At 42.4% G+C, this 25,999-nt stretch overlaps 1 protein-coding gene across 2 annotated transcripts in view; it reads right to left on the reverse strand.

The window, feature by feature from the left end:
• Window positions 1–25,999, reverse strand: part of TNKS (tankyrase) — a 239,391-nt gene that overhangs the window by 20,349 nt on the left and 193,043 nt on the right. For both annotated transcript variants that reach the window (XM_056569535.1, XM_056569527.1), the window contains exons 17-22: window positions 25,522–25,631; window positions 24,344–24,532; window positions 19,812–20,049; window positions 16,635–16,717; window positions 3,425–3,545; window positions 2,100–2,197 (exon numbers count right to left, since the gene is read on the reverse strand). In XM_056569535.1, coding sequence (XP_056425510.1) covers window positions 2,100–2,197; window positions 3,425–3,545; window positions 16,635–16,717; window positions 19,812–20,049; window positions 24,344–24,532; window positions 25,522–25,631 — 839 coding nt within the window. The remainder of the gene's footprint in view (window positions 1–2,099; window positions 2,198–3,424; window positions 3,546–16,634; window positions 16,718–19,811; window positions 20,050–24,343; window positions 24,533–25,521; window positions 25,632–25,999) is intronic.

Here is a 25,999-nt window from a genome sequence, read left to right on the forward strand (position 1 = left end):
TACAATCTATAGGCTGACACTCGCACACCACCCCCCAACCATTGGTTACTGCGGGGGCTGGGGGTGTGCGAGTGTCACGTGACATATTTAATCATCAGGCATCGCAGCTCACGGCAGTCTCACTTGGGCTATCACAGGGAGAGGATCTCTCCCTGTGATAGCCCGAAGCTGCACGGAGCTCTCATGGCCTTTGTGGCCCGATTCAGAGAGCGGTAATGGGCCACAGAAGCTAATACTTTTACTGTTTTATTGTCACCCACCAGCGAGCTTGTTTGCCACCCCTATCGGGATCCCTATGCCCGATAGCAGCGTTATCAGCTTGTCACCCGCCAGCACGATCGCTCGACAGTGCTATCGGGATTCCCTATGCCCGATAGCGCTGACAACCGCTTGCCTCCCCGCTCTGCTCCCCGTCCCCTGTTAACTCTCAGGGAACGGGGAACAGAAAGTAGAGCAGCGGGTGCAGCTAAAGTAGTACTGCGCATGCGCAGCACTACGCAAATAGCGTAGGTAGGTAGCGTAGCCGTAGATTAGTGTAGGTTGTGATTTAGCATAGTTTAGTATTAAAAGTGAAAGGGGGTTAGGCACCACAACTCCCAGCATGGGAGTTGTAGTTTAGGACAACAACTCCCAGCATGCCCATACAGCTAAAGGCTGCCAGGTCATGCTGGGAGTTGTAGTTTAGCTTAGACAGCAAAGGGACCACAACTCCCAACATGCCCAGACAGTTGAAGGCTGCCCGGGCATGCCGAGAGTTGTAGTGCAGTGATGGGACCACAAATCCCAGCATGCCCAGACAGGTGAAGGCTGCCAGGGCATGCTGGGAGTTGTAGTCCTTTTGCTGTCTAATCTAAGCTAAACTACAACTCCCAGCATGCCCTGGCAGCCTTTAGCTGTATGGGCATGCTGGGAGTTGTTGTCCTAAACTACAACTCCCATGCTGGGAGTTGTGGTGCCTAACCCCCTTTCACTTTTAATACTAAACTATGCTAAATTACAACCTACACTAATCTACGGCTACGCTACCTACCTACCTACGCTATTTGCGTAGTGCTTCGCATGCGCAGTACTACTTTAGCTGCGCCCGCTGCTCTACTTTCTGTTCCCCGTTCCCTGAGAGTTAACAGGGGACGGGGAGCAGAGCAGGGGGCGTTGAGGCAAGCGTTTGTCAGCGCTATCAGGCATAGGGATCCCGATAGCGCTGTCGAGCGATCGCGCTGGCGGGTGACAAGCTGATAACGCCGTTATCGGGCATAGGGATCCCGATAGCGGTGGCGAACAAGCGCAGCTGATAATGCCGCTATTGGGCATAGTGATCCCGATAGGGGTGGCGAACGAGCGCGCTGGCGGGTGACAATAAAACAGTAAAAGTATTAGCTTCTGTGGCCCGATACCGCTCTCTGAATCGGGCCACAAAGGCCATGAGAGCTCCGTGCAGCTTCGGGCTATCACAGGGAGACATCCTCTCCCTGTGATAGCCCAAGTGAGACTGCCGTGAGCTGCGATGCCTGATGATTAAATATGTCACGTGACACTCGCACCCCCCCCCCCCCCCCCAAGCCCCCGCAGTAACCAATGGTTGGGGGGTGGTGTGCGAGTGTCAGCCAATAGATAGTAATGGAGGCGGAGCGCTCGAGCAGGGAAAACTGCTGAGTCACTCCATCACAATCTATGACAAATCACAATCTATGACAAATCACAATCTATGGCAGTGCACCGGAGGTCTAAAAACATGTATGGCATGTATAGGTTAAACAAAGCATACCAAGAAAAAACAAATGGAAAATGGACCCTAAACACTGCCAGTGACTAAATAATCAATAGTATAATAATAGCAGCAATAAAGGTAAGCACAAGTATCACCTAGTGGGAGCACAGTGAGACCTCCAGCATCACCCCACGTTTCGCTTAATCTGCTTCGCCCCGGATGAAGCAGATTAAGCGAAAAGTCTCTGTCTTACCTGTTACAACTACTCCTTTTAGTGATTTTAAATGTCATGTTTTTTGCATTTACGTTTAATAAAATTTAACTATTTTTGTGATCTATATACGCTTGTTGTTCTCTTTTTGCTGTATTTGAAAGAAGCAAGAGCAATTACCTCTTCCTCGACGGACTGATATTCTTTATCATCTGAAGCAAGATCCAAGAGAACAGTGCCTTGGCTTACACAGTGAAAAGTCAAATAAGGATTGGTTCCTAAAATGGAAAAGAATCACAGGGTAAAAAAATCATAAAGAAAATTCAAAAAGCCCTGGGCTGTTGTGATAGTAGAAAAAAAAGGAGTATTGATGAGAAATTTCTGCACAGACCAAAAGCAGAACGTGAAGCACAGCCAAGCAATTATTGTGACGGTACCTGTATGCCTCAGAGCTACCAGGTCCTTGAAAAGAAAAGTCTTGAAGATTAATTGCACAAAGTGCTCTGTGCTACGAAATAATGGAAGATCAAATCCACTGTGGTGCTCGGGAGATGTCTCTTTCCAAAAGAGTCTTTCAAGGCCAAACAGTAGTTCAGTCTTATTTAAGATTGTTGATGTATCTTAACTTGCAGGAAAGTACTTTAACCTAAAGTGATTATTGGTTTTCTTAGTTTTCCCTGGTTTGGTTTCCACTTTTCTATGACTGAAATGGTTGAGTACAGTTCCAACTGTGACACTATTTTTTGCACTTTTAACTTCACTTTACTGATCTGGAATTACTTTTATTATTATTACTGATTGTCTCTCATACACACAGTCTTCTATATTCCATTGTTGATTTTTTTCCCCATTTTATTTATTATTCTAAGTATTTGTTGCATATGCTGGAAAAGGCCTCAGATGTTAGAGAGCATTACTAAATGAACAGCAGAGTAAAGATCAAGGTGCTAACAAACAGGTCAGGGATAAAGTTGTTGAGAAGTTAAAATGGCCCAGTCAAAGCCCAGTTCAGAATCCAATTAAGAATCTACGGCGAGACCCGAAAATGGTGGTCCACAGACCATCTTCATCCAATCTGACTGAGCATAAGTTTTTTTTTTTTTTTTTTTTTAAACAAATAGGAATAAACAAACATTTCAATCTCTAGATGTACAAAGGATCTGAAGCTGTAATAGCTGCAAAAAGGTGGTTCTATCAAGTATTGACTCATTGTTTGTATCACAATAAAAAGGGGGAGCTGGGGGAATTAAATTGGTGGGGGGAGGGGTTATGGGGAATACTTATGCAAAGCACTGTATGTGCCAGGCGAGCCTATACTGGTGGTTCTGTAGCACTAATGTCATCAAAAATACTGGAATCCAGACAGACCCCTATTAATGTAAATTCCTTAATTTTCATCTATTTCCCCCGTCTATTACAAGGATAATGAGAAATAACAAAGAAGCACTTAGGTAAATGGAAAGAACTATATCATGTGAAGAATGTAATTTTTTTTATACGTTTACCTTGTTGGCCCCCCAAAAGTCTCTCAACCCCTTTGATTAACTTGTGCCGATGACCATAAGCATTAATTCCAATCTCCTTCAGCTCTTCATGTCCCATGTCTGCCAGCACATCTAATGTGATCTGAAGAGAGACAAGAACACATCACTGTAGTCTGTGGTTTCTATTGTTATACTTTATTACAATATATTCTTTGCCGCTTGGATTTGAAGAGCAGGGAAGAATAATAACAGCGAGAAGGATTGAAGCAAGACTAACTGCTAATTGCTTCTGGAAATAACTGCAATCTCCGCATTTCACATCCCTTCTGTAGTGTCATTAGCATCTCCTAAATACATTTGTGACATCAGGAAGCCGCATTTTGTTGGTATTATTAGAATTAAGTTACTCTAAAAACCAAATATTGCCTCTAATGTTTTGTGGTAAAATGGTACATCTTTACTTTTATTTGTTCATTGCAAAATTATGAAGCACAAATTTAAAAAAATAAGTAAATCAGAAAGAAAATTAAAAAAATAAGGAAATCTAAACTATGAAAATCATATTTCTGAATGCTGCAAAAGTAAAAAAAAGTGAAAGTACTTTATTAGAGGTCAGGCAAGCATACATCTAACCCTGCAGTCTCCTATCATAGAGGCTTTGTACAGCTTGTGCTGAGTTCACACTACGTTTTGTCCCATACGGGAGCGCATACGGCAGGGGGAGCTGAAAACTTGCGCTCCCGTATGCCTTCGTAAGCGGGCCCGTATGTAATTCATTTCAATGAGGTGACCGGAGTGAAACGCGGACTCCGGTCGCCTCATTTTTGCCCCGTATGCGGTTTTCCACCTGACCTAAAATCGTAGTCGACCACGATTTTAGGTGCGGTGGGAAAACTGGTTAAATGATCTTTTTCACTTTTTTTTTGCAATGTTATAGCTCCCATAGGGGGCTATAACACTATACACACTGATCTTTTACATTGATCTTTGTTATCCCATAGGATATGATTTTGCCGCTTGCCTCTCATGCCTGGATCTCAGGCATTGAGCAGTCATTCGGCAACCGGACAAAAGAAGGCAGGTAAGGGAACCCTCCTCATTTCCTACAGCTGTTCGGGACGCCGAGCCCCCTGAGCTAACCGGCAGCAGTTTAGTTTAATTTTAGATGCGGCAATCAACTTTGAACGCTGCATCTAAAGGGTTAATAGCGTGTGGCACCGCGATCAGTGTCGTGCGCTGTTAGCCACGGGTCCCAGGCCGTTGTTAGAGGCTATGATGCGTGGCCCGCGTTATAGAAAGGGAGCGGACACAGGGCGTACGGGTACGCCCTGCGTCCTTAACCCCTTGAGGACTCAGCCCATTTGGACCTTAAAGACAAATTTTATTTTTACGCTTTAGTTTTTTCCTCCTCCCCTTCAAAAAATCATAACTCTTTTATATTTTCATCCACAGACTAGTATGAGGGCTTGTTTTTTGCGCGACCAGTTGTCCGTTGTAATGCCATCACTCACTCTACCATAAAATGTATGGCGCAACCAAAAAAATACTATTTGTGTGGAGAAATTAAAAAGAAAACCGCAATTTAGCAAATTTTGGAAAGTTTTGTTTTCACGCCGTACAATTTATGGTAAAAATGACATGTGTTCTTTATTCTCTGGGTCAGTACGATTAAAATAATACCCATGATTATACACTTTTCTATTACTGTTGCGCTTAAAAAAAATGCAAACTTTTTAACCAAATTAGTACATTTAAAAACCCCTATTTTGAAGACCTATAACTTTTTCATTTTTCCGTATAAGCAATGATATGAGGGCTCATTTTTTGCGCCGTGATCTGTACTTTTTATTAATACCATATTTGCTTATACAAAAACTTTTATTACATTTTTTATAAATTTTTTTGGGAATAAAATGTTATAAAAAAAAGCAGCTATTTTTTTTTAATTAATTTTTTTACGTTCACGCCGTTCACCATACGGGATCATTTACATTTTATTTTAATAGTACGGATATTTACGCACGCGGCGATACCAAATATGTATATAAAATAATTTTTTTTACACTTTTTGGGGGTAAAATAGGGAAAATGGGACCATTTACGTTGGGAGAGGGGGTTTTTCAAATTTTTTTAACTTTTATTTTTACACTCTTATAGTCCCCATAGGGGACTATTTATAGCAACCATTCGATAGCTTATCCTGTTCAGTGCTATGTATAGGACACAGCACTGATCAGGGTTATCGGTGATCTTCTGCTCTGGTCTGGTCTGCGGGAAGGCAGATCAGAGCAGAAGACTCCCGGAAGACAGCGGAGGCAGGTGAGGGGACCTCCGTCTCCTGTGCAGGATGATCAGATCGCCGCGGCAGCGCTGCGGGTGATTGGATCATCCTGTTAAGTGACCGCGATGCTGCAGGTGCCGTGATCTGTATTGATCACGGCATCTGAGGGGTTAATGGCGGACATCCGCAGGATCGCGGGTGTCCGCCATTACCGGCGGGTCCCTGGCTGCGATCAACAGCCAGGACCTGCCGCGCATGATGCCGATGCGCATGATGCCGATGCCCGCGGTTATGCTCAGGGCGTAAATGTCCGTCCAGGTGCGTTAAGTACCACATCACCAGGACGTACATTTACGTCCTGCGTCGGTAAGGGGTTAAAGGGGTACTCCGGTGGAAAACTTTTTTTTTTTTAAATCAACTGGTGCCAGAAAGTTAAACAGATTTGTAAATTACTTCTATTAAGAAATCCTAATCCTTCCAGTATTTATTGGCTGCTGAATACTACAGAAAAAATTATTTTCTTTTTGGAACACAGTGCTCTCTGCTGACATCTCTGTCCATTTTAGGAACTGGCCAGAGCAGCATATGTTTGCTATGGGGATTTTCTCCTACTCTGCTGACATCTCTGTCTGTTTTAAGAACTGTCCAGAGAGCACTGTGCGCTCCTTATCCAGCAGAGAGCTCTGTGTTCCAAAAAGAAAATAATTTCCTCAGCAGCTAATAAGTACTGGAAGGATTAAGATTTTTTTTAATCGAAGTAAATTTACAAATCGGTTTAACTTTCTGGCAGCAGTTGATTTAAAAAATAAATAAATAAATAAAGTTTTCCACCAGAGTACCCCTTTAAGGAGTTAAAGGGGTTATCCAGGAAATTTTTTTTTTTTTCTTCTTCTATACATCAACTGGCTTCTAAAATCCACACTTATTTATCTGGTGCAGGATGCCATTGTGGTACTTGTTTTCGTTTGCAGGCATCCTCCATTGTATGCATTTTATGCTGGGGATTGCCCATAGCAACAGACCACAAGCGCAGGCTCTGCCCCCCAGAATCTATGCACATCTGCATTCAGGGGTTGAGCACCGTCTGCCATCTGATACCATATCAATGTATTTGTTCAAAGTTTATACTAATGCGCCTTTATTATCATTTTAGGTAGCATTAAAGGGGTACTCCACTGGAAAACATTTTTTTTTATCAACTGGTGCCAAAAAGTTAAACAGATTTGTAAATTACTTCTATAAAAAAAATGTAACCCTTCCAGTACTTATCAGCTGCTGTTATGATCCACGGGAAGTTATTTTCTTTTTGAATTTCCTTCCTGCTTGACCACAGTGCTCTCTGCTGACACCTTTGTCCATTTTAGGAACTGTCCAGAGCAGGTTTTCTATGGGGATTTGCTCCTACTCTGGACAGTTCCTAAAATGGACAGAGGTGTCAGCAGAGAGCACTGTGGTCAAAAAGAAAAGAACTTCCTGTGGATCATAACAGCAACTGATAAGTACTGGAAGGATTAAGATATTTTTAATAGAAGTAATTTACAAATCTGTTTAACTTTGTGGCACCAGTTGATTAAAATATATATATATATATATGTTTTCATCCAGAGTACCCCTTTAAGGTTCACCTGTGAGGCTGGCAACATATCAGCCAGCTTGGGTGGGGCTTATAGCCTGTCTCCCTCCTCCCATTGTATGTGTGCCCAGCCACACTGGAGGTAACCTGGGAGCAGGCTGTGAGTTGGACCTAATACTGCTGTAAGTTCCCACTGGCCCCTGGTTTTGCTCATCATGCACAGGTAGGTTAGTGTTAGGTCTTGTGCCACTTGAGAAACCTTGGCGTGGTGTGCGGGCTCAGGTATGTCCTTCATATAAGGATACACTGGCTAATGTCTCAATTTTAAATATCAGTTGGCCATGTCTGGCAATAGCTGTGGGTCCAGGTTGCTGATCTCCTCATTTTAGGATAAATGCATGCATAAAAGCACTAGGGAGCTCAGCAGTATTGAATAGTAAACTGAAAAACATATGTAGAGCTGAGTGTTACCTAAAATTCAATTCCAAAGGCCTTCTGCAGAAAATAATGTTGCTGAACTATACCATTTAACTGAATAAGGCAAGCAGGAAGTCATGAACTAGGTGACCATGCACGTATACTGGGAAAAATAAGATTTTGTTGCATACATTTCTAAAAAAAAACTATGGGGGACATGTATCATTATTTGTGTATGGTAGAAGCAGTTTACCCCTTTTGCCAAATTATTAATTATGTGCAGAAGCGCTAAATTTATCAGTCAAGCACAATGAGTTTCATAAATTGCGGCAAATATAGTAATCTCCTCAATCCACTCTTTGAAAAATGAAATTGATGATGATTTTTAGAGCATCTTGCTACGTGCAGTCCAAGATGGCTTATATTTGCATTCAAAATATGGTCATTGCGCAAGAATTCTGTGGGTAAATGAAATATACGCAGTTAATAAATTCATGCCTACTAAATATGTCACTCCAAGGTACACTGAAACCTACACATCTGGAGGAACTGATCCACCAGAATGTACGCAAAAAAAAAAAAAACCCGCTTCTGCAAAATTTTGTGCAAAAATGTAAACACAAAACAGGGGTAAAATCTTTGATACATGTCCCCCCTTCTAATTCTTCTCATTATTTCATATAAATGTAAACCTCAATCTAAATCCATTCCTTTCTTACATCAATCTTTTCTTGTATAGTATTTCATCATGTTCTTTTTTAAAGGGTGTCTGTCACATTTGTTTATGCAGTGTTATTTGCATGCAGAATGTTAAAGACCAGAAGGTGCTGAGCAGATACATAAGTTTGTGGTAAAAAGATTCAGTTAAAGGGGTATTCCGGGAATTTTTTTTATTTGACTATGCTACAGGGTCTGTAAAGTTGGTGTAGTTCATGATATAGGGTCTGTACCTGTGTGTGACGGTGGTCTTGCAAGTCTTATGTGATTTTATGTGTATCTTATGTTATGTTGCAGTGCGTTGAGAGATGACATCACATGTCAGTTGTGCAAAATGAGCCAGTCCTGCTTTAATGGGTGGAGCGACGGCTGGGTGGGAGAGAGATAATTTAGCAACAGTTGTAGGCACCCTGATTAGAAAACACTGATCATTTGAGCTTATTTGTGCTGTAATGGGTGGGGTGGCTGATGTGTGGAAGGGAGGAATGTAACTTTACACTTACAAACATGGAACTATGGGATGTGTAGTTTAAGAGACCGAATTCCAACAGGAAATACCCAGTTCACAAAAAGATAGCCTGGCAGGTATGTACTAAAATCATGAACCTTATGGTGGCTAACCCCTTTAAGTTATTTTATTTATTTAAATTCCTGCTCATGCTGGGATTTTACATATAGATCGCTGTCAATTATCAAGAGAGCTGCCCACTGGACTGCTAAGCATAAAAAAGCAGGGAGATAAAATATAATTTTATAATGAATCTTTCAACTTGCTCAGCTTTTTGCTCTATAACATGCTGCTTGCAGCAAAAGCAGATAAGAAAAATATATAACCTGTACTGAGCTAAAAGATAGAAACCTGAAAATCTATTTTGCCAGTGGGAAATGTTTTGGAGTTTTAAATTAAATACACTGGGTCCATGATAGATTAAATAAAACAATAAAAATCACCCTTTACTTTGCATTACTTTGCCTTTCATACATATAATTAAATAGATTTTTTTATCAACTTTAAGAGTGGCTTGAAACAATAGAAAACAACTTTAAGCATAGTGTGATTTATTTAGACTTTTCATTTATATCTACCGGTATATACATTTTTTTTAATCTATCTTCTTACAGGCCATTTGTACATACACATACTAGATCGAATATATATTGAGGTCACTGATGTTATATTTAGATTTCTTAATGCATAAATGGATCCAGTTTTTATTTATTCAGGTTTCTATTCAATGTGGATAGCTTCTATTAAATCAAATCCATTTTAAATATACATAATCTGACAGCTTTATAGCTATCAGTAAATAAAAATTTAAGTATATATTAGGGCTGGGCGGTATACCGGTTCATACCGAATACCGATTTTTTTCCCCCTCACAATATGAATTTTGCCCATACCGCAATAACGGTTGGGCCCCTCCCGCACGCGAATGAGTGAATTATCCGCCGCAGCGCGCTGTCCCCACATCGGGGAACTAATCATATTTGACCTGCGAGCGCTATTCTGCTTCCCCACCGCATATGAATTATCAGCTGCGCTGTCCCACATCTGTTCCCACGTCATGTCACCCGCGTGCGCTCCTCTGCTCATCCTCATACGATTTGCGGGCCGCTGGCGCTAGAAATCTGTACTACAAATAACGCTGCAAAAATAAACAAAAACTTTAACTTACCTTCCGATGTGGTCCCTCCTCAAGGTCCCTCCGCTGCAGTCCTGGGGATGGTAACGTCACAGAGCCGTCAGCCTATCACCGGCCGCAGCAATGTCCCGCCCCGGCCGATGATAGGCTGAGCCCACTGTCATGTAATGAGCATACATGACAGCGCGCTCAGCCTATCACCGGCCGCAGCAATGTCCCGCCCCCGCCGATGATAGGCTGGCGGCTCTGTGACTTTCCTGTCCCAAGGAAACTGCAAGAGGACCACAGCACAGGACAAAGAAGACAGTGGCAGAGCAGCGGAGGAACGTAGGCAGGTTAGTTAAAGTTTATTTTGTTTATTTTTGCAGCCTGGGAAACGTTACTTGTAGTACAGATTTCTAGCGCTGCGGCCCCCAACTCATAGGAGGATGAGCAGAGGAGCGCACGCGGGTGACATGATGTGGGGACAGCGCAGCTGATAATTAATTGTGAGGGGGGGGGGGAGAGAAGCGGCGCCCAGGTCACATGGGGGGGTCGGAGGAAATACCGTTAAATACCGTAAGGCCGCCATCACTTCAAAAAATACCGTGATACACGTTTTTGCTCATACCGCCCAACCCTAGTATATATCCCACTTAACAGGGGTACTCCGATGCTCAGCGTTTGGAACTGTTACAAATGCTGGAGTCGGCGCCGGGAGCTCATGACATCATAGCCCCGCCCATCCATGCAAATGTATGGGAGGGGTATGACAGTCATGAGGGGGCGGGGCTATGACATCACGAGCTCCTGGCGCCGGCTCCAGCATTCGGAACAGTTTGTTCCAAACGCTGAGCAGCGGAGTACCCCTTTAAGGAGTTTTTATAGTCCAAATATATTTGAGCTGTAATAGGTGCCAAATCAAGAAGGGGACAAAGCATTACTTCAGCAAATCTCTTCCCCCCCCCCCACTGATGACTGTCTCTGGCCACATTGAATGCTGGGAAAGGTAAGAGACAACAGTAAAATAAAAACTTGCACTACTGCCCTTCCCGGTGTGGGCTCTGTGCATAAAAACAGGACAAAGCGGGCGCGGAGGTAATAGAAGCATATTACAAAATAAAACACTTGGCATCATAGGCTCAGAGGCTGAATCTTTACTTGTACTTTTACTCTACTAGGCACCCCATGGTAATGACCTAGTATAAGAATCTTGAGATACATCATCTGCATTCTGCACAGCGTTAATAGATAAAGAAAGTAGGGCTGGGCGGTATACCGGTTCATATCAAATACCAAAACTTTTGTGCTGCACAATATGAATTTTCCCATACCGCAATACCAGTTGGGCCCCTCCCCCTTGAGAATGAATGAATAATCAGCCCGCTGCGCTGTCCCCACATCGGGGAACTAATCATATGTGACCGACCCGCCAGCGCTGTTCTGCTCCCCGCCTCCCCCCCAAATCATGTTACCCGCCAGCGCTTTTCTGCCCCCCCCCCCCCCAAATAAATTATCAGCCTAGCGGGGTACTACTCACATGTCACCCGCAAGCACTGTCCTCCTCCTCTTTGTTGCGGGCCGCTGGCGCTGGAACTCTATACTGTACACCAGTGTTCTCCAACCTGCGGACCTCCAGCTGTTGCAAAACTACAACTCCCAGCATGCCCGGACAGTTTTGCAACAGCTGGAGGTCCGCAGGTTGGAGACCAATGCTGTACGCTGTATCCCTATGCCCGGGCTGCAAAAGATAAAGAAAATAAACTTTAACTTACCTACGTCGGCCTTACGCTGTTCCTTGGGACTGGAACGTCGGACAGCCGTCAGCCTATCACCGGCCGCAGCGATGTCCCGCCCCGGCCATTGATAGGTTAAACGCACTGTCATGTAAGAAGCCGGCCAGAGCTCCTTACATGACAGTGGGCTCAGTCTATCACTGGCCGGGGCGGGACGGCTGTCCGACGTTCCCGTCCCTAGCGTAAGGCCGACATAGGTAAGTTTAAGTTTATTTTCTTTATCTTTTGCAGCCCGGGCATAGGGATACAGCGTACAGCATTGGTCTCCAACCTGCGGACCTCCAGCGGTTGCAAAACTGTCCGGGCATGCTGGGAGTTGTAGTTTTGCAACAGCTGGAGGTCAGCAGGTTGGAGACCACTGGCGTACAGTATAGAGTTCCAGCGCCAGCGGCCCGCAACAAAGAGGAGGAGGGCAGTGCTTGCAGGTGACATATGTGAGTAGTACCCCACTGGGCTGATAATTTATTGGGGGGAGCAGAACAGCGCTGGCGGGTAACATGATTTGGGGGGGGGAGCAGAACAGCGCTGGAGGGTAACATGATTTGGGGGGGGGGGGAGCAGAACAGCGCTGGCGGGTCACATGACGGTAAATACCGTTATATACCGTGGAACCGCCATAAGTTACAAAAATACCGTTATACACATATTTGGTCATACCGCCCAGCTCTAAAAGAAAGCAGTAGTTAAAAAAATAAAAATTTTAATTAAAAAGTGCTTTTGCCTATAATTCAAGGGGTAGGATTATTGCACTAGTATAAAGTCTAGGCCCATGAGTTGTACATTTACTGTGATTTAACATCAACTGGAAACATACAGCTGGGCTAAATCTGAGAACACTTACAGTAAAACTTGTTTGAGCTCTGAATAATTCAGCATATCAGGTCCCTCAACAATAGATATATTTTTGGATATCTGCTCCTTCAGAAACAGAACAGACATGCAACAGGATGATGATTGGTTTAAATACGATAACTCAATACTACAAACTGACAATGTAGACTTGTGTTAAAGGACAAACTAAAGAATAGAATGAGCATTTTAACATTTGAAAGAAAACAAGGAAAAAAGAAAAGAAAAAAAAAAAAAAAAGAGAAAAATATCTCCCTTTATCTCCCTTTCTTTCTAAACAAATATTTCCTCCTAAGATATTCCATAAAGTATTCACATGCATCATAACTTTTTGATTTTAAATTATCTTATTGGAACAGGCCCAGGTTTGCAGGATATATTCGCATATGCCTGCTGGGAGTATCTAGCCTCATTGTTATTCAGGAACATGTGGAGTTTAGCCTCAACTGTTCTAGAACCAAATTAATTCTATTTTTCAGCATGCAGTCAACAGATAGTAAATGAAAATAAACTGAAACTGCAGAGTTAACAGAGAGAAAACATGGAATGCAAATAATATGAAATCATAGGAGAACAGTATTCTCCAAAATAAGGCACCACTGATATGAAGCTGTAAGGGTAGGATCACACGTAAAGGATCTGCAGCGTATTTTATGCTGTAGATCTGCCGGTGACCCAACAAAATATTGTGCCCTCCTCCCCAGCCCCCTGGCCTGTTTGCAGTGGAAATCCGCCACTCCGAGCAACCATACCGGGGTCCTGAGAGTCGCCGAGTGCACTCAGACATCGCAACATAGCTGCGATGTCTGCTTATACTGTGCATGCATATGTGCATGTACTCAGACATCACGGCTACATTGCGATGTCTGAGTGCACTTGGCGAATCGCAGGCCTCCAGTGTGGCTGCTCGGAGCAGCGGATTGCCGCTGCAAGCAGGCCAGAGGGCTGGGCAAAGGGGGCCGGGTTTGTTTTCGGCAGCAGCAGGAGACACAATATAGGTCGGGTCACTGGTGGATCCGCAGGGTAAAATACGCTGCGGATCTGTTACATGTGACCCTACCCTAAAAGTGTAATGCTTACTTTCTAATGACAGTACATAGGGGGAAATTTAACAAAACCTGTCCAGAGGAAACAAAGAAAGTTGACCACTTGCCCATAGCAACCAATCAGATTGCTTCTTTCAATTCTTAAAAGGCCTGTGAAAAATGAAAGCAGCAATCTGATTGGTTGCTATGGGCAACTTTTCCTCTGGACAGGTTTCGATAAATCTCCTCCATAGTGTCTGTCAGCATGAAGACAAAAGCAATTTGGTGGTATACTGCCTGTACCTGCAAAATATTGTATCATTTTACTAGTAAATAATTGCAGTTTGTATGACAGAAGAAATACAACAAGCACTAAAGGAGTAAACATAAAAAAATGCAACATTTTAAACATTTGTGTCACCACTGCAAAACTGGTATCTTAAAGTAAGTTCCAATGCGTGGTTGAGCTGGCAGAAATAAAGCCTGTGAAGATAAATGGTTAGAATTATCACATCAGTTTCTAATGAGATCTCCACAAAAATGTCCTTGTCCAAGTAACACAATCTATAAAATAAAAAGCAAGGAAACAGTAGGTGTTGCCCAAAAGAAAAAATAACACTCCAAATAATGCCCACATGCCTCATCGTGATGCAAGCTTGTGGTGTGGCTTCTTGAATTGAGATGAAGAGTCATTACCTAAAAACATCCCATAGCCTTAGCCAGGGCAGGCGTTAGGGCGGGGCAAACCAGGCAATTGCCTAGGGCCCCCATCCCACAGGGGGCCCCCTGCCGGCTGCTCAGTAAGGGGGGGGGGGGGGGCGCAACTGTTTTGAAGTGGCCGCAGCGTTGGCTGCTTATTAAAGATTAGCAGCCCGGCCGCGGCCACTTTAAAACAGTGACCAGCTCGAAGGGGGCCGCGTCACATTCGGGACATGCCTGTGTCCCGAAAAATCTTTTCAGGACACAAGGATGCCCCGTTTACCTCATAGCGGCCCCCGCTTCAACTTTAAAAATGCAGGGGCCGCTGGGAGGAAGCGCACGCAGGGACGTCACTGACGTCCTGTGCGTGCGCCCATAGCAACAGTACAGCGGAGCAGTGAGAAGGATGCGCGGGTATGGCAAGTGACCAGCGGTCATCTTCAGTGTTCCGATCACCGCTCTAGCAGTAGATCGTGACCCCGGAGCGGTGGTCAGAACACTGAAGTGGGGCAGTAAACAGGCATACAGCCTCCAGCCATACACTGTATATGGCTGAAGGATGTCTGTGGGGGAACATACTGCACCTAATGTGGGGGACTACTGTATACTGTACCTAATGTGGGGAACTACTTTATACTGCACCTAATGTGGGGAACTACTTTATACTGCACCTAATGTGGGGGGGACTACTGTATACTGCACCTAATGTGGAAGGACTACTGTATACTGCACCTAATGTGGAAGGACTACTGTATACTGCACCTAATGTGGAAGGACTACTGTATACTGCACCTAATGTGGAAGGACTACTGTATACTGCACCTAATGTGGAAGGACTACTGTATACTGCACCTAATAGGGGGAACTACTGTATACTGCACCTAATGGGGGGGACGACGACTACTGTATACTGCACTTAATTGGGGGGGGGGGGGGACTACTGTATACTGCACCTAATGGGGGGGGGGACTACTGTATACTGCACCTAATGTGGGGGACTACTGTATACTGTACCTAATGTGGGGGACTACTGTATACCGCACCTAATGTGGGGAACTATACTGCACCTAATGTGGGGGACTACTGTATACTGCACCTAATGTGGGGAACTATACTGCACCTAATGTGGGGGACTACTGTATACTGCACCTAATGTGGGGGACTACTGCATACTGAAGCTAATAATGGGAACTATACTGCACCTAATGTGGGGGACTACTGTATACTGTACCTAATGTGGGGGACTATACTGCACCTAATGTGGGGAACTATACTGCACCTAATGTGGGGGACTACTGTATACTGTACCTAATGTGGGGGAACTATACTGCCAACCTATTGTGGGGGAGCTATCCTCTTTACCTAATGTGGGGGGTACTATACTGTCTACCTAATGTGGGGGATCATACTGCCTACCTAATGTGGGGGACTATACAAAAATATAAAATTGTACTATTCTGATCTCTATAACTCTTATCTTTCTGTATATGGGCATGTGAGGGTAATTTTTTGCCCTGTGATTTGTAGTTTTTATCGGTACCATTTTTGTTTTGATGGGAATTTTCAATTGCTTTTTAGATATTTTTCATGGTATTTGAAGTGACCAAAAATGTTCAAATCTGGTTAGTGCACTATTACGACTTTTGGGGCCCCACTTTTGATTTTGCCTAGGGCCACGCTAAGCCTAAAACCGGCCCTGGTCTTAGCTACTCATTTCTTATTTGGACTCTTACTCAATAAATCAGGTCATGAAGTCAGAAAAATGGATGCTCCTCTCTAGATCTGCTGGCATTTCAATTGAGCTCCTAAAAAAAGGTCTAGCAATACAAGTTACAGAAAATGGCAAAAAATTGCATTACTTTGCAAATAACTTAAATTTACCTTTGGCAGTGCAAAAGACAACACATACAATCTATGAGGTCCATCATGGTTTGCCTAGATTAATTTTATTTTTTAAATGTGAAAAACATTTCCAATTACACCATAACTTGGTAGAAACTTAAAACGAGAAAAGCAAAACTGTTAAAATACCTGGAAGCTATGGACAGAACTATTGGAGGCCAGCCTGTTTGTAGTATATAGGGATGTGATTCCCATCATACCATTGCAATTATCATTCCATCTCCTTCAAAGCAACACATTGCCCTCCTTTACAACACATTACCCTCCTCGGTTAATGAGACAGCCATACTGTTTCTGAAGGCAGAGATGCAGAGCATCAGCACAGATAACACATTTGGCTTGCATCCTACCTGTTCAGTTTCAAAGATATCCCGAAGGTGTTCTAGACCCAGGCTTTTCAGAAACTGATTGATGTTCATGTCAAGACCTGCGACTGCAAAAGGAAAATATATATATAAATATATTTCTTACAGAGGACTCACACAATATCTTAAGGCTTAATATCTGAAATATATCAGGAGACACACATTTATTGCAAAGCAGAAAAAAAAAAATAAGTGGAAAGAAAAAAAAAAAAAAGAATCGGCAAACACAAATGTACCAAAAAATAAGCAACACCCAAAAGTCAAAGATAAAATTAAATATGTACATCAGATAATACTCCCAATGGGCTTCTCAGCTACTGTTAAATGTATTTCTGTTTTCTTAAAGGGGTTTTCTCATCCGTAAAAAAAAAAAAAAAAATTTTATGTGACAACTGACTGTCCTGTGTCCCGCTTCAAGCTGATTTTACCAAGAGAAACCAAGGCTGGCATTCCCTTTCAATGGTCACCAAAAGGGGAAACATAGTATTTGTAAGTATGGCTTAAAAGGAGAACTCCGGTATGAGTGGGGAAAAAACAACTTATCCCCTATCCTAAGCATAGGGGATAAGTGTTAGATCGCGTGGGGTCCGACAGCTGGGGCCCCCTGCGATCTCCTGCTCAATGCAGGAGCAGAGCGTTTTCGACCACAGCCGAAGCTGCGGCCGACACGCCCCCTCCATACACTTCTATGGCAGGGCCGGAGTGCTGCCTTCGGCAATCTCCGGCCCTGCCATAGAAGTGAATGGAGGGGGCGTGTCGGCCGCAGCTTCGGCTGTGGTCGAAAACGCTCGGCTACTGCATTGAGCAGGAGCGAGCCGGGTCCCTGTACATGAGATCACAGGGGGCCCCAGCTGTCGGGGCCCCCACGATCTAACACTTATCCCCTATGCTTAGGATAGGGGATACGGGTTCCCCCCCCCCCCCCCCATACCAGAGTTCTCCTTTAAAGCGTACCTGTCAGATCACTCAAAAAAAAAAAATGTTATATGTTACTCAGTATCTCATCCTGATCATGTACATGCATGTACTTTTTTTTATGTGTCCGTGACCTACATTTCTCTCAGAATTAGCTCTATTTCTGAAATACCTTAATTTTGTCCACCAGAAGCAGGGGGGCGGGTACCCACTGTGATAACCACTCCCCCTCCCTCACTCCAGTGCTTCCCAACCAGGGTGCCTCCAGCTGGTGCAAAACTACAGCTCCCAGCATGCCCAAACATCATTTGGCTGTGCAGGCATGCCAGGAGTTTAAGTTTTGCAACAGCTGGAGGCATATGATTGCAGTCCCCCTCTATTACACACACACACAGGCTTTATATATTTTTACACATACACATTAGATAGACACACTGATATACACACATACATACATGCAGGGATACTTATTTTTAAGCAAATAAATCCTCTATTCACCGTCTGCAATGTGTTTCTACCTCTCTCCCCCTTCTCTTCACACGAGCCGATCTGCAGTGTGTCCTGCCCCTCTCCCTCCCCTTCTATTCACACGGCAGCTAGGAGCAGAGCAGTTTGCTGTCAATCATGAAGTACGACCCGAAAGTTAGGACGAAGCAGTGTACACAGCAGGGCTGAATGCATCCCAGGAGGCAGTTGTTCGACTTTTTCAATAGTTCAATTTTCTAATGAAAGCAATTGCAAAACCTATTGGTTTTGCATGCTTTACAACATATCAAAAGTTTTTATATCTGCCCATTTAAGTAGTCTAGTGCAGACTATTCCTCCTCTGTTGTGCCCGGGCTGTAAAAAAAAAAAATAGGAAACACACTTTCACTCCCCCGGAGTGCTGCTACAACTGATCGGTCCTACGGTCCAGTCTTCTGCCTTCTTCCTGTGCACGGATCGTCACACGGCGCTAAGCCTATCACCGGCTGCAGTGATGTCCCACCACGGCCGGTGTGAAGATCCGTGCACAGGAAGAAGGCAGAAGACGGGACTGAAGGATCGATCAGCTGTAGCAGCACTCCGGGGGAATGCAGGAAGGTGAGTGAAAGTTTGTTTTCTATTTTTTTTTTACAGCCTGGGCACAACGAAGGAGAAATATTCTGCACTAGAGTACTTCTTTAAGCCTGTCAGTCCAAAAAAGAAGCAGTTCATACAATGTGTCCCTCTGTTCTGGCTTATATAGTGTAGGTTCCGGGACCCTTCAACCCTTTATGTTGATGTAACCTTACAGGGAATATAAACAAGGGTTGTCTAAGGAAAATCCCTTTAATTTATTTCCCTTACTGGAAAAAAAAAAGCATTAAAATGTTTGCACTAACTACAAACATCAACAGTTTCAGATCCCAATACACAAAACAACACTTTCCTGGTCATGAAAACTGTTTTTTTGGGGGGGGGGGGGGGGGGGGGTTTCCAGTGAAAAACAATTTTCTTCACCTGTCTGTCTGTCTCAGGAGCTGTTCAGAGTAGGAACAAATCCCCATAGCAAACCTCTCCTGCTCTGGACAGTTCCTGACACAGACATGGGTGTCGGTAGAGAACACTGTTGTCAGAGAGAAAAGAACTCCTCAACTTCAGCAGCTGATAAGTACTGGTAGGATTAAGATTTTATTAATAGAAGTAATTTACAGATCTGTTTAACTTTCTGGAGGCAATTGATTTTATTGATTCTGGAGGCAATTCCTTTAAAGGAAAACGGTCACCTGATCACCCACACTAAACCCAATACACCAGGTTATAGTGTGAGCGAACAGGAGACCAATGCAGGCTCTCTGACTCCTATATACCTGCAGTTTGGTGCCCGGTCCCTCTAAAGAACGGCTTCTTTCTGCTGTGAACTGTGTGCTGGAGGCGGGCTTGTGCCTACTAAGTGCTCACGTGACCAGCGACCGACCATGAATATTCAAATCCAGCCGGCGGGCCCGCCTCCAGTGCGCAATTCACAGAAAAAAGAAGCCAGTCTTCAGGGGGACTGGGAGCCAGACTGCAGGTACAGATATGAGTCAGAGACCCCGCATCAGTCTCCTCTTCACCCGCACTATAACCAAGTGTATTGGGTTTAGTGTGTGAAAGGGTGACAGTTTTCCTTCAAATATTTTCTTTTGAGGGGTTATTAGCCAGCAACACTTTTTCCAATCCAAGACTGCAGCATAAATAGTACCAATATATTAAATAGTAAACAATCACAAAACATTGTTTTACCTTCACCTTCTTTTCTTTCTGTCCCTGCAGCTCCATCACCAGCATTTGAAGATCCTCCTGCAGCAAGATCAGCCAAGGGACCAGTTAGATTATCAATGCTGCTGGCAGCGGACAGACAGGAGGGTGTAGATGCTGGTGAAATTATTGAGGCACTGACGACTGTAGCTTGAGGTTTAAAGCAGCTGGGTAAAGCCTCAGGAGGCATTGCATCTATTAGCAGAGCTCGAATATCATCAGCCTAAAAAAGCAAAACAATGGAAAAAACTTAGGGGTTCAAAATTAGGGGTTCAAAATAACAGTTTTAGAGGGGTTCTACAGCCTTATTGTCTGGATTGGCAGTCAATATTAGATCAGTGGATCAACCACCCCCAGTCTAATACTAATAGCATAACCAGATTATACGCCATAAATTTTTACAGCCTGGATAAGCTCTTTAACCCCTTAAGGACTCAGCCCATTTTGGCCTTAAGGACTCAGACAATTTAATTTTTACGTTTTCATTTTTTCCTCCTCGCCTTCTAAAAATCATAACTTTTATATTTTCATCCACAGACTAGTATGAGGGCTTGTTTTTTGCGCGACCAGTTGTCCTTTGTAATGACATCACTCATTATATCATAAAATGTATAGCGCAACCAAAAAACACTATTTTTGTGGGGAAATTAAAACGAAAAACGCAATTTTGCTAATTTTGGAAGGTTTCGTTTTCACGCCGTACAATTTATGGTAAAAATGACATGTGTTCTTTATTCTGAGGGTCAATACGATTAAAATGATACCCATTATTATATACTTTTATATTATTGTTGCGCTTAAAAAAAATCACAAGCTTTTTAACCAAATTAGTACGTTTATAATCCCTTTATTTTGATGACCTCTAACTTTTTTATTTTTTCGTATAAGCGGCGGTATGGGGGCTCATTTTTTGCGCCATGATCTGTACTTTTTTTTGATACCACATTTGCATATAAAAAACTTTTAATACATTTTTTATAATTTTTTTTTTAATAAAATGTATTTAAAAAGTAGGAATTTTGGATTTTTTTTTTTCGTTCACGCCGTTCACCGTACGGGATCATTAACATTTTATTTTAATAGTTCGGACATTTACGCACGCGGCAATACCAAATATGTCTATAAAAATGTTTTTTACGCTTTTTGGGGGTAAAAAAGGAAAAAACGGACGTTTTACTTTTTTATTGGGGGAGGGGATTTTTCACTTTTTTTTTACTTTCACATTTTTTTTTTTACACTTGAATAGTCCCCATAGGGGACTATTCATAGCAATACCATGATTGCTAATACTGATCTGTTCTATGTATAGGACATAGAACAGATCAGTGTTATCGGTTATCTTCTGTTCTGGTCTGCTCGATCTCAGACCAGAGCAGAAGACGCCGGGAGCCGGACGGAGGCAGGAGAGGGGACCTCCGTGCGGCGCTATGAATGATCGGATCCCCGCAGCAGCGCTGCGGGCGATCCGATCATTCATTCAAATCGCGCACTGCCGCAGATGCCGGGATCTGTATTGATCCCGGCACCTGAGGGGTTGATCGCGGGCGTCGGCCATTGCCGGCGGGTCCCTGGCTGCGATCAGCAGCCGGGATCAGCCGCGCATGACACGGGCATCGCTCCGATGCCCGCGGTTATGCACAGGACGTAAATGTACGTGCTGGTGCGTTAAGTACCACCTCACAGGACGTACATTTACGTCCTGCGTCCTTAAGGGGTTAACACTGGAAATGCACATTCAGCTTTTGTGGAAATGTTTACAGTTTCTGCGGCTGTCCTTGTATGCAGATTTTAAAGCCTAAACCAGGATCTGAAACAAAAGAGCAGGTAAGACCTTCCGAACTCGCACTAGGTTCATGTGCCTTTTAGTTTATGCGTTAGGCAGTTGAATACTTCCTGAGGATAGTATCTACTTTTCTGTATTTAGTCATGACTTTCTTCCTATCCTACGAAGAGACCTACATGGATGGAGATATCTTATGTATTATGTAAGTAATGAGCACCTAGTTTTTTGTGTTCTGATGGTTCTATTCTGGTTTTTGTGAGCTGGAATCCCGAGGGAATTTTTGTGTATGAAACCAGTGGCATGGACGAAGAAGACTGACGCGACGTAAGCCTATGAAATTATATGCCATCTGCTTAAATGACTTGCTTTGTACATCCCTACAGATGTTGTTTACAACTATTGTTATTTTAAAAAAACAAAAATAGTTTTTATTAAAAAATAAATAAAGTAAAAAAAGAAAAAAAAACAGGTAAAATATGACTCTATCCTTCATACCTTATGGATACACTACTGACTTAGGCTCATGAAACTGCACCAAAAACGGTCACACAAACTTCATGTAGGATTGCTATAATATTATTTTGTCCTTTATACATCCCCATGTTATAGAGAAGAAGGAACTTACCTGACTGAGGACATCCAAATTATAACTTATTTCAGTCCCTGCTCATTTGTTAGTTTGGTGGCTGGTCTCACTCAGATACTCAAAGCCTCCATATGCCTGCTCATACAGCGACTGAGCAGAGCTATAACATGCTTCCTGCAGCGCAACAAGCTTTGTGAATCTCGTGTACACCAAAGCACTTTGTATAGAGTATAGTTGCTGTGTATGAATTATAGTTAAATGACTTAAGCCTGAAAAATAAAAAGTCTTTTGCTCTGTATCTCCACTATAAGATTTAGTGCTATACACTTATAAAGCTGATCTCTGAAGAGGGAAGAAAAAGAAGCACAGGCTATGCAATCCCAACCTGTGGAAGTAAGAAGTTTATGGTACTTTGTACCACTCACCACCCGATGATCTGCACTTCAGCTCTGAAGCCGAAGTTCAGAATTTGAAAGGCTCAAGCTTGAGGACGTGGTTGCTTATGGCAACAGTGCACAATGGAGACTATTGGCCATGTAAAGTGGCTTGTTAGTGACTGATCCAGCGGTGAATGGTATCAGGCTCCCTAGTAGTCAGCGGCTTTTGGTGAAAGTTGTCCAATTGTACAGAGAATGCGCTCTGATTGCGATATAAGTTCCCAGTAAAAGTCCAGAACTGTGCGGTATTTGTCTCAACCTGAATATAACTAGTAGGTAGTGCGTTTTTTTTAGTTTAACACGTTTCGGGTACAAATGATAATATTGACTACCCCCTTCCTCAGTAGCCATATCTTGCGTCATTTGTCTATTCTTCATATAAAACGACTATACTCCATAAAATGTGCTTCTGTGTACGAGATCTTTGACACACACACACATATATATATATATATATATATATATATATATATATATATATATATATATATATATATATATATATATGTATGAGATATGTGACGCTCAGGAAGAGCTTGTTTGTGGCGAGTAGCTCAGTGGAGACAATTGCAGGACTTTATTATTGTTCTAACATGGATACTTTTGGTTTAGTGGCTGCTAATTATATGACATCATTTATAACCAGAGGTGTAGGGCTACTACATTGTATTTTAACCTTTTATTCAACCACAAGGACCATGTGGATTTAGACAATATTATTTTGTAATTTTATATTTTGTTTAATTTTTGTGCAGAAATAAATATATAATTTTACTATATAATAGTCTTGCAGTAGGTATATATAATTCAATCCTATTTGAAAGTACCATTTCAAACAGTGCTGGTTTACTCCTTGCTCTTAAGTATTATTCTGACCAAATTATCATTATGCACCAAGTCACATGTGACCAGGTGATTTTCTGAGGACTGGCATTTTTTCCGTTTATTCTCTAGGTTTTTATATACACTTTTGGGTATAGGTGTTGTTTCAGTTAACATTGTTTATTTAATTTCGAGCTGCACTTATTTATTTTTATTTTTTTCTAGTATAAATTATTTTAACCCCTTGGGACCATCTCCTGTTGATTTACGATGGAAGGTTTTCAGGAACTGAGCTCACTCCATACACAGTGGATGTCAGCCATTTAGCACAGATAACTCTGATTCTGGGCATTTAACCACTTAGATGCCACAGTCACTATTGCAGTAAGGCAGTGAGAAAGATCCTGCAATGGATTTAGGGGGTGCCAGGGTTCTGAGTTATAGGACTCAGAACATGCTGACATAATACAGACATAAAAAAAAAATAATAATAATGATAAAACACCTTTTAGTAAAGAAAGAAAGAAAACATTTCGTTAAAGTAGTAAAACATGACAAAACCTAACTTAGTATTACTTTGTTTGCACTCCCATGCTCTGTCAAGTGCCCAAAGTGTTTTTTTTTCTTCTTTAGTCCACCCCAATTTTTCAATACATTATATTTTACAACAAATGATGCCTATTAAAAAATAATAGGCTGTCATATAGCTTGACCAAAAGTTATGGCACTTTGAAGGTGAATGAAAAGGCAAAGGGGTAAAAGTGCCATTATAATTGTAAAAGTTAAATATTAAATATAACAAATCGGACATTCAAGAAATAAATCCCCCCAAAATAAATAACAACTAGACCAAACCATAAAAAAAAAAAAAAAAAAACATAAAACTTACTGTAGCTAAATCTAGCGGCGTTTGGCTTTCCTGGTTCTTCATTGTGGGATCTGCACCATGAGCTAATAGCAGAGCACACAACTGTGTTCTTCCTTTCTGGGCTGCCTCATGTAGGGGGGTGAATGCCCATTTATCAGTGGCATTCACACAAGTGTTGTACTTTATCAATAATGCTGCAATGTCAACATGCTAGAAAGAAACACATTTATAAATTAATGAAACTAACAAGCACAGTTTTTAAAGGGCGTCAATAACTATGACAGATCCCCTTAAATTAAAAGTTACAATGCCATTGAAGAAATGATCTATCATTTTATAATCTGACTTGTGTGAAATACACACCAAAAAGACCACTTTATATTATTTAAACCATGTATAGTCCAATGCCTTTTCAAGATTCGTCCAGGCATACAAAGGATAACTTGATCAGATAATGGTTCATCAGTTAATGAGAGGCCATAGCTGGAATAACCACCACTTCATAAGTATACAGAGTTAGAAGATCCCTACCACGCCTGCTTCCGCATGGGTACTTTGAATATACCCTTGGCATTGCATTTTCTCAAACGTTTAGGGTGCTTTTGCACGCAGTTCCATGAAACAATCCTTAATTGTAGATGGGTACCTGGAGTTGCTGCTTTAAGCAATGGTAAGTCCAAGAGCAGCCCGCAAGCATCAAGGAATTGCAAGCACTACAGGTTAGCTGCAGCCACTAGTGCCTGCAACTCTTATATAACTACAGGCTGCACATGGACTTGCTTATGTTTAAAAGTAGCTTGTACAGGTGCCGCCAGTATTTAAGGATTACATGCACAGAAGTGGCCGGTAGGGCCACATGTAAGCACTCTTTAAGAAAAATTTCTACTCCGCCCTGTCACAAGTGATGGTGGTGTAGTAGCATTAAAGGCCTACTAAAATAATGTATCACCTATCCACAGTATAGGTTATTAATATACAATCATGGGCCTCCACCCGCGAAGATCCCAATCATTCTCAATAATTTATGTCCCCAAGTGCCTGTGGACAGGTGAAAAAATAATTTCAGCAGGTTAACCTCTTTATAGTTTTCAGGAAAAATAGCATTCATGCAGACGACCGGAACAACACTGCTACAGAGTAGAAATCAATTTTTAACAAAAATTCACCTATGGCAAGCCTAAACATGGCTTTATTCTTACCCCATATGATGCTGCATTGTGTAAGGGAATAAGACCTCCTTTATCCTGTGCATTTACATCGGCACCATGCTCTAGGAGATATTCAGCCACCTCAAGGTTGTTGTAACCAGCTGAGAAAAGTGAACAAAAGCACTTCAGAAATGGAGAACAAAGTTACATAGTTCATAAGGTTGAAAAAAGACAAGAATCCCCCCAAGTTCAACCTAAAACCCTACTGTGTTTATCCAGAGGAAGGCAACAAAAAACCCCATGAGGCTGATGCCAACTGCCCCATAACAGAGAAAAAAATCCCTTCCAATATGGTGATCAGAATACATCCCTGGATCAACATTCTATCCACATAAATCTAGCCAAATCTATCCATAACTTGTAATATTATATTTTTTGTAGAAAAACATCCAGTGCGCCCTTCCCCCCTTGAGTCAGCCATCATAACATCATGTGGCAGAGAGTTCCATAGTTTTATTGCTCTTCCAGT

The sequence above is a fragment of the Hyla sarda genome, chromosome 1 (assembly GCF_029499605.1).
Source record: "Hyla sarda isolate aHylSar1 chromosome 1, aHylSar1.hap1, whole genome shotgun sequence".
In the NCBI taxonomy this organism is placed as follows: domain Eukaryota; kingdom Metazoa; phylum Chordata; class Amphibia; order Anura; family Hylidae; genus Hyla; species Hyla sarda.